The following is a 10,116-nucleotide window of genomic DNA, read 5'->3' as shown; positions in this document are numbered from 1 at the left end:
TTAGCCTCAAACTTCAGACGCAATTTCTTCAGGAACACTCTACTACAGTTTCCACCCACAAAAAGAAGCCTAGGTCGATTATCAACGGGTGAATTTGGCCTACAAGTACGATAATTACCGTACGGTTGGCAGCGCTGCCTATCATTTATAATTCTAGTAAAACTTTCTAAGCTTATCAAATCTATGTCAAAGTCACCAGCATGAATATTACAAGAATTGCACATTTTATATATTGGTGAGCTTTTAAAAATATTTGTCCTTGGAAAATCTAAATTGAAAGTCTTTCTTTGTCTAGTGTTCCCAGCATTGACAAAAAATTGAACCATTGAAAGTATTTCTGGAGAGTTAATTTTATTTGTTAAGATTTTATACATATACAGAAGGCAAATTTTTTGGTGTCTATTTTCCAGGAAGTGCCTATTAAATTCCTGCAATAACAATAAATGGTTATAGCCCTGACTTGGATAATATCCATACTTTTTGAAAAACATGTATTTCAGAATTTTACGTTCTATAGTTTTAGTCCACACCTCATATTGTGGTGACCATAGTCCAATACTGGCAACACCAGACTGTCAAACAATTTTAGACAACACTAAAACCCTTGGTAGACCTGACGATAAATCCCATTGTTCTATGTGCTTTATTTACAAACTCAACAATGTTGTCTGTAAAAGTCAAATCACAGTCCACAATAATACTCAAGTCTTTCTCAGGCTTAACATGCTGCCTTTTTTTACTTTACCATAATGCTGTGAAAGAAATACACTGTTTTAGTCAATGCTACAATGGTCTCCAAGTTATTCCCCTATATAAAAGATACCAGGTCATTAGTGTACACCAAAAAAAAGTATCTAGGATAAAGACCTGAGTAACTGAGGGTGTAGTTATTAGACAAGACTTGTTACTCTCATTATTAATTGTAACAATTTAATTTTATTATAACTCCTAATTATAACTGAACAATTGCCTGAAATAAACCTACAATCAAGGCCTCGATTAAAAAATAAATTTATGGATGGATCGATCGGTTGAGAAAAAAAAACGGTCGTTTCGTTTTACTGAAATTAATTTATTGTTCTGGAATGCCATATTTATTTAGTAATTCCTGTTTTCTCCTTCTGAGTAGAGCCTGTTCGATTTCTTGCTGGGACGGAACTGGCACGTGGGCCACGAACCTTTGTTGGGTTCCATCTATTATCAGTTCTTCTTCTTCTTCTCGTTCGTTATCCTATAAAAAAAAATCTCAACAGTCAAACAAAATCTTTCCTTCTGAATTTCTGTTTCACAGACAATAATTATTATTCAAGTACTTGATTCAATCAACTATATATGGCTAGTCCAAACTTTTCGAGAAAACTTACATCATCTTTATCGGCATATATATTCACCTCCTCCACTTCTTCATCAGAAGCCTCATTGGTCTCCATTCTGGCCTCTTTTTTAGCCCTCCATTCTTCCACTGATTTCTGCACGGCAACCCTTTCCGCTTCCTGCTCCAACGGTATTAAAATCCCGTCATCATCGTCCATGTAACCATAATAATCTGCATCAATATCCTTCATCAGTTCTGCCCTGGTTTTTCTTGGCGGAGGTGGAGGCTCTTGCTCAAACAGTTCCCTTACGCCCGGCAACTCTTTGGCAGCCCCGAAGTATTTGTAACCTCTGTTGCCGGGCACTTCTTTGCCTTCGTGGTCCAACATCCTCGGGCCCACCTTCTGATAATCCGGTCCTCCCAGTTCTTTAATTTGTTCCTCCCAATGGCGTTTTTCCCTAAGTAACTTATTGATTTCGTCGTTCAGGTCTCTGATACGGAACTCTCCCAGGCCGGCGTTTTGGATTTGGGCCACTTTCTTCGCGATTTCGCGGATTATTTGCATCCGCCATTTTTCGCACGCGTACAAACTTTTACATTCGGAGGCGAGATAGGGGCGACGTTTTTTCACTTTTTCTTGTTCGCTCAGTTGGGCTGCTCGCCAACGAGCCAAAGTTGTCCTAAAAAAAAAAAAAAGACAAATTCGATTAAAAAGGTTCTGATTATAATATCGATGAGTTATAGCACAAATATTGTATGTCCACTTTTTGTCCATTTTGGGGGTAAAGGTATAGTTTGAACCCAGTAGGGCGGATCTATAATCTGTACAAACATTGTATGTCCAGAATGACGAGTCTAGTACACCTTCTTAATAACTGTAGGGTAAATGAGGAAAAAAAGGAAATAACATGTCTTGGATTATTGGATTTTAGTAGAGCTTTCGATACTTTAAACCACGAAATGTTATTAGCAAAGCTTTATTATTTTGGTTTTTCGAATAACGCGATTGATTTCTTTAAGTCATATCTTAATAATAGAGTGAATTGCGTAGTAATCAACAAGGCTTCTACAACTGAAAAATCAAGTTATTATCCTGTATCTACTGGTGTTCCCCAGGGTTCTATTTTGGGGCCGTTGCTTTTTTCATTGTATGTTGCAGATATGAAATCCTGCATAAAGTACTCAATGTTACAACAATATGCTGACGATTCCCAGCTGTATACTTTATTTTCACGTGAAACTCTACCCATAATAGAAGAACAATTTAATAAGGATTTACAAAATATAGATAACTTTTCCTGCGACCATAATTTGAAATTAAATTCGTCTAAATCATGTATAATTTTTCTGGGTGGTGGAAAGAACGCCCTTAATGCAGCAACAACTTTAAATGCAAAAATTCGTAATGAGCAGCTACCAGTAGTACGAGAGGTCAAAAACTTACGAGTATACATTGATAGCGGTATTTCATTTCAAACACATATAAAGAATAAGCTCAAAATTGCATACATGCGCTTAAGAAAACTTTACGGCTTAAAAAACCATTTACCTCCTAAAACTAAATATTTTTTATGTAACACACTTGTTTTATCCTTATTTGATTATTGTGATGTGGTATATTCGGATTCATTGACTGAAGACTCCGCTTACTCAATACAAAAACTTCAGAATTGTTGTATGCGTTTTTCCTACAAAATTCCATTTAGAAGTCACATTTCTCCTTATTTAAACAATAACTTAATTCTAAATATGAAAAATCGTAGAAAATATCACATGTATTCCTTCGTGTATAAAGTTATAAAAACTAGGGAGCCATTATATTTAGCTAACAATTTTACAAATTTTCTTCATGAGCATAACACTAGATTTATAAATTTATTTAGAATACCACAACATAGAACAGCAAATTTTCAAAAATTTTTTGTTTTTGTCGCCTCTCAACTTTGGAATAGACTTTCGGCTAATTGCAAAAGTTTTCCGTTTACTGCATATAAAAAATATATTCGTAATAAACTGCTTGATTCTCAAAAAAACAATACTTAATCTACAGTAAAAATTAAAAGAGCTGAGCCGCTCGGTCTTCTATTGCTGTCTACTTATTATTGTTATAAATATTAATTAATTTACCTTTCCTGCATATCCAGAACCCCCGCCTGCTTCGCCTTACTTAAATACTTAAATATGATACACATGCATGTCTCGATTAATTAAGAAAATCTTTTTTTTTTACTTTTTACTTTTAAGATTTTTGAAGGGCTATGCCACACAGGTTCTATCTTATGATGAACCTGTGTAAACGGTTCTCTATAATCGAGGCATGGTCCTATTTATCATGTATTTGATAGGTTGTACAACATATGTATATTATTATGCTACAATATTGTATATGATTATTTATTTACCTTCATGATAAATAAATTTGTTTTGAATTTGAATTTGAGTAAGGTGGGGATCAACAGTTCACTCATATTGTAAAACCACAGACTAATAAGTTCTGTCTAAGCACAAATATAGTAAGTCCGGACATACAATATTTGTGTTTTTTTAGAACAATTAACAAGAGCTCAAATATTGTATATCCGGACATAACATAAATGTGCGCTGTAGTATTATTGACAGCATTATTGCAACTTTTAGCATAAGTTTGCAAATTATTGACCTTTCTTTGAAAAAACGTGGTCCAGGTGGAGCTTATATCGGTACTGATGGACGAAAAGGAAAAATTCCTGCCAATATTACATCCGAAAAAGCAACAAATCATGTTAAAAAACATATAGACAGCTTTCCTCGTATGGAAAGTCACTACAGTCGGCGCGATACGAAAAAATTGTATTTGGCAGCTGATTTAAATTTATCTGTTATGTATCGTTTGCATATTGACATTTATTGTACAAGTGAATCAATCCCTCTTGTTTCTATTAATGTTTACCGAAAAATATTTAATAGTTATGATCCACAATTGTCGTTCCATGTCCCTAAAAAGGACCAATGTTCCACATGCAATGTGTATTATAGCGCTACAGACAAAACCAATTTGGACAAAAAAGGAAGGAGAAAGAAGCAATGGAGATGAAAGATGCAGATAAAAAAAGATCATTAGAAGACTCAATCTACCGAGCAATTTCTTTGGATTTAAAGGCTATTTTGTTAGTCCCTTTTCCGCTGATTCTCAAATCTATTACAAGCGTAAGCTCTCTGTTTTTAATTTCACCATATTTGATTCGTTTGATCACAGTGGTCACTGTTTCCTTTGGGATGAAACTCATTGCTCTAAAGGAGCTTCAGAAATTGGTACGTGCCTATTAAAGTATTTGTACAACTTACCTCAGACTGTGTCACATGTTTCTAAACATCGCAAAATTTTCACAACCGAAGAATGGGGGTTGTTAATAGAAATGGCAAGAAAAAACCATGTCCGTATCAGGTCTATAAAGTTGCTTTTCCAGATTTTTATGACTTACAGGAACTGGCGTCACTTGTAATGCAGTAAATACTTCTAAGGAACAAATAAAATGGCTTCACATTAAATGGCTAAGATTTGATAAATCTAAACCATTCACTGCTAATGAATTCTTAGAATTTGATGTTTTGCGAGGAAGAAAAAAGAAAACTGTATCATGGGAAACTCTGGACTTAGCACAAAAATATAAACAAAGATTGCCAATTTCAGAAGCCAAAAAAAAGACTTACTTTATTTGCTTCTTAAGCAAATTATTCCCATGGCATACAAAAGTTATTTTGAAAGTTTACCGAGTTCAAAGAAAGCCAAAGATCTTGTTCCATATAAAACAAATCCTAACGTCGACGATGAAGAGGATTAAAATGCCGATAATACGATAAGCTTTGTTTCTCAATAAAATCTTGAAATTGTAATAATAAATAAATTTTTAGTTTTTTTTTATTAAGCCTATTTGTAGTATGTCCACTCGAGGAAATTTAATTTCTTGTATGTCCAGCATATTTTGAATTATAACTATTTTTATTAAAAATGATGATAGCTATTTGTAATATCATAATATATTGGTATTACAAATACCTGAACTCACATGCGAAAGAAAATCTATTTTTTGTATTTCTGCAAAATTTATAAATTTGGACATACAATATTTGCGCTTTAAACCATCGATATGTCCAATGTATATAGACAGGAGCGATATCAATGACACCAACTGTTGCCCTAATAAACCTGATAAGGCTATATAAGCTCCCTACACCTAGTAATTTGTAATGATGTAATACAAGGAGCAAAAAATCTACTGTCGAAAAAGATGTTTTTCTTACATCTGTTTTACTTCTGATATTTGTACTTGATAGCAAATTCTATTCTGTATTAATGTTTAAAGGCATTTTAGGACCGGGTTTATAATTACTAATATCTGCGCCTTATTGCCTTTTTTTTGTCAATAAAACCCACTTCTGCCTACCCACAATTTGAAGCACTTCCTTTAGTGGGAATGAAATGGGTATAAAGGCACAGATTAAAGAGATGTAACTCAGGTCCAACGAGTGAGTAAACACAGTCTTTTATTAAGAGAGATGGAATTAAATCTGGTTCTTTTATTGATTTAGTGAATCAAGCACCTGCTTCAGAAAACAATTTAATATCAACAGCAGGGAATAAAATATCTGGGTTCGTGTTAGAAGCGTTTATGTTAGAACTGGTTTTGAGATTAAAAAATGTTTGACAAAAAGTGTGAAAATGCATCCAAAACATGTTGGGGCGTTCATAATGTATAATAATCATAGTTTTAAGGTACTTACATAGCTTTTTCTGCATTTCTTGCCTAAAATTTAAAAAAAAATAGGTTATTAACATTCACATTAGTTATATTATAAAAATGAAGGACTTAGTTGAAAGTATGGACTCGGGATACCCATAAACTCAATTTAATTGATTATATACTGGTTTTTACATATTACTAGCTTAATATTACAATTACTTACCATTTTGTTGTAGGTTTCAAGTTAAAAATACACCTAAAACTTTAATATCTTGTTTATTTACGATGTTATAAAGTTTGTTTATAAATGCTCCAACATAACCTCAAAACCACTTCAGGGTTATATACTGAAAAGTCATTTTTTTATTAAAACTGCTGTATTGGGCTACTTGTAGAACTTAAAATAAATTATAAGCATTAAATAAAGTAACTACTGTATTTATTATTATGAGAATAAATATTAGCCATAAAATTCCCCACTAGAAACCATAACCTCAAAATGAGCTCGGAAGTGTTAACTGTCAAAGTGGACAGACGTGCAGACAGCATCACGCACTACGATGTTGCCAAATGTGTTTACTTGAAAAAATTTCTTTGGGACAAATAACATCAATAGCATCTAAAAAAAACTCGTTTCTTAAATTATTCTGGAACTAACTAAATTAGTAAAATGTGGGATAATAAAATAAGACATTTCTCCCAATTTGGCAAATTTGCTTATTAATTTATAATAGTGCCTACGCCCCTGAAATGACAGTTATAAAAGATCGCGACGTTGCCAAGCGTTTAAACCTTCGACTATGACAACTGCATAGAGCGGTTTGTTTGGTAATAATGGGATTACTTAAATAAAAAAAAAAGATTGTTCTGTAAGAGAAATATTTTTATTTTTAAGGAAAATCCTACAAACTGCAACAAAAAAACAATAGTAGTAATTAACAATAAACAAACCCTAAATATAATAATAATATGGCACTTTCTGAAAACGAAAGCTCAATAAGTAAAATCGTAAAAACGATTTTTGTTTTGTTTAAAGATCACAATATTTTGGTGTATAAATGTTTTAATTTTAGCAATTAATTAATTATTAATATAATTAACGATACATCGGCGCCGTCTCGTTTTAATCTTATTTACATTCGGATGTACAAAGTGCGTACCAAAAAAGTGACTACTGAGTGTTTCTCAACTTCCCCTCACGTTTGGCAACATTGCCGTACGAAATGCTGTTTGTACGCTTTCTGACAGAGACATGTAGACTAGACAGAGTTGCCAAGTTGAATGATTTTTTCACAAAAAAAAAGGAAGTTGTATGAGAACCACCCGGTATAGTAAATTAGTTTGCCTTGAAAGCATTTTAGATAATATTAAGTATTTTATTATTGCTATAATAATAAGGAAAAATAAACTTTTCTAAAACGTTACATAATAACAATTTAACTACATAAGAGCTACTAATATCATCATCATCATCGATTTGTTAAGAAAATAGAATCGAGAATAGAATAACAAGGAATAGAACGAACTATAATAGATTCAAATACGCATACAGTATAGATATATATATATAAATATTGCTGGGTTGCCAGATTTATTTAATTTTCTATTGTTTTTATGAAAAAAACCGATCTGGCAACCTTTACAACAACAAAAAAAATGACAATATCACTCGAATTTTTTTCATCTAATAATTAATTACAGAATATGTGGGGGATAGAGATTTTTGATTTTTTAACGAGCTTAATTGTTTACTGCTCGTTGGAGGTTGTCTTTCAGTATGGAGCAATGTATACAGGGTGATTTACAAACCCTTCTATACATTTGTCATATGTAATGACAGCCTTGTACAAGGGTGGACCTTTGAGAACTTCTTTTTGAGGAATGTTATAAGCCGAAAAACAAAACTTGACAAACAAAAAAATTGAATAAAAATGTCCCTCTTCTTGGATTTTTTTGATTTTTCCATTAGAGCGTTAAGAAGGTTTTTGAGTTTCTTTTAAAGTAAAAATGAAGTAAATCGGAGCAATAGAACCAAAGTTACAAGCTTCCAAAGTTATCTGAAATAATTAAAAAAAAAATAAAAATTGGAATAAAAACTTGATTTTGGAAAAATTGAATAAAAATTGATCTACTTCATGGATTTTCTTGATTTTTCTACTAAAGTATTAAGAAGGATTTCGAGTTTATTTTAAAGTAAAAATGAAGTAAATCGGAGCAATAGAACCAAAGTTACAAGCTTCCAAAGTTATCTGAAATATTTAAAAAAAAAAATAAAAATTGGAATAAAAACTTGATTTTTGAAAAATTGAATAAAAATTGATCTACTTTATGGATTTTCTTAATTTTTTATTAGAGCAATAGGATGGATTTCGAGTTTCTTTTAAACTAAAAATGAAGTAAATCGAAGCAATAGAACCAAAGTTACAAGCTTCCAAAGTTATCTAAAATATTTAAAAAAAAAACTAAAAATTGGAATAAAAACTTGACTTTTGAAAAATTGAATAAAAATTGGTCTACTTCATGGATTTTTTTTGATTTTTCTACTAAAGTATTAAGAATCATTTCGAGTTTCTTTTGAAGTAAAAATGAAGTAAATCGGAGCAATAGAACCAAAGTTACAAACTTCCAAAGTTATCTAAAATAATTAAAAAAAAATTAAAAATTGGAATAAAAACTTAATTTTTGAAAAATTGAATAAAAATTGGTCTACTTCATGGATTTTCTTGATTTTTCTACTAAAGTATTAAGAATGATTTCGAGTTTCTTTTAAAGTAAAAATGAAGTAAATCGGAGCAATAGAACCAAAGTTACAAGCTTCCAAAGTTATCTGAAATATTTAAAAAAAAATTAAAAATTGGAATAAAAACTTAATTTTTAAAAAATTGAATAAAAATTGATCTACTTCATGGATTTTCTTGATTTTTTATTAAAGCAATAGGATGGATTTCGAGTTTCTTTTAAACTAAAAATGAAGTAAATCGAAGCAATAGAACCAAAGTTACAAGCTTCCAAAGTTATCTAAAAAATTTTTAAGAAAATTAAAAACTTGATTCTTGATTTTTCTAGTAGAGCATTAGGAAGGATTTCGAGTTTCTTTTAAACTAAAAATGAAGTGAATCAAAGCAATAGAACCAAAGTTACAAGCTTCCAAAGTTATTTGCAATATATAAAAAAAAATTAAAAGTTGGAATAAAAACTTGATTTTTTAAAAATTGAATAAAATTTTGTCTACTTCATGGATTTTCTTGATTTTTCTACTAAAGTATTAAGAATGATTTCGAGTTTCTTTTAAAGTAAAAATGAAGTAAATCGGAGCAATAGAACCAAAGTTACAAGCTTCCAAAGTTATCTGAAATATTTAAAAAAAAATTAAAAATTGGAATAAAAACTTAATTTTTGAAAAATTGAATAAAAATTGATCTACTTCATGGATTTTCTTGATTTTTTATTAAAGCAATAGGATGGATTTCGAGTTTCTTTTAAACTAAAAATGAAGTAAATCGAAGCAATAGAACCAAAGTTACAAGCTTCCAAAGTTATCTAAAATATTTTTAAGAAAATTAAAAACTTGATTCTTGATTTTTCTAGTAGAGCATTAGGAAGGATTTCGAGTTTCTTTTAAACTAAAAATGAAGTAAATCAAAGCAATAGAACCAAAGTTACAAGCTTCCAAAGTTATTTGAAATATATAAAAAAAAATTAAAAGTTGGAATAAAAACTTGATTTTTTAAAAATTGAATAAAATTTTGTCTACTTCATGGATTTTCTTGATTTTTCCACTAAAGTATTAAGAATGATTTCAAGTTTCTTTGTGAGTAAAAATGAAGTAAATCGGAGTAATAGAACCAAAGTTACAAGCTTCCAAAGTTATCTAAAATATTTTTAAAAAAATTAAAAATTGGAATAAAACTTGATTTTTGAAAAATTGAATAAAAATTGATCTACTTCATGGATTTTCTTGATTTTTCTGTTAAAGTATTAGGAAGGATTTCGAGTTTCTTTTAAACTAAAAATAAAGTAAATCGAAGCAATAGAATCAAAGTTACAAGCTTCCAAAGTTATTTGAAATATTAAAAAAAA

The 10,116-nt window shown here is 30.6% G+C and overlaps 1 protein-coding gene across 1 annotated transcript; it reads right to left on the bottom strand.

The window, feature by feature from the left end:
- Nucleotides 1-1,051: 1,051 nt before the first annotated feature.
- Nucleotides 1,052-6,533, bottom strand: LOC126740284 (pre-mRNA-splicing factor ISY1 homolog). The gene is made up of 4 exons (XM_050446240.1): nucleotides 6,260-6,533; nucleotides 6,077-6,099; nucleotides 1,365-1,995; nucleotides 1,052-1,231 (listed from the first exon to the last, which is right to left on the bottom strand). Exons 1-4 carry the CDS (start codon nucleotides 6,260-6,262, stop codon nucleotides 1,073-1,075), a joined length of 816 nt encoding a protein of 271 aa, XP_050302197.1. The 5' UTR covers nucleotides 6,263-6,533; the 3' UTR covers nucleotides 1,052-1,072.
- Nucleotides 6,534-10,116: the final 3,583 nt, after the last annotated feature.

The sequence above is a fragment of the Anthonomus grandis genome, chromosome 9 (genome assembly GCF_022605725.1).
Source record: "Anthonomus grandis grandis chromosome 9, icAntGran1.3, whole genome shotgun sequence".
NCBI lineage: Eukaryota > Metazoa > Arthropoda > Insecta > Coleoptera > Curculionidae > Anthonomus > Anthonomus grandis.
This window is presented reverse-complemented; position numbering and strand designations above follow the sequence as displayed.

What these genes read in the sequence shown, in the direction of transcription:
- LOC126740284 (XM_050446240.1), bottom strand. An exon ending in AGAAATGCAGAAAAAGCTAT is followed by an intron (nt 1,996 to 6,076) that starts GTAAGTACCTTA and finishes TTTTTTTTTTAG; the next exon opens with GACAACTTTGGCTCGTTGGC. An exon ending in TATATGCCGATAAAGATGAT is followed by an intron (nt 1,232 to 1,364) that starts GTAAGTTTTCTC and finishes TTTTTTTTATAG; the next exon opens with GATAACGAACGAGAAGAAGA.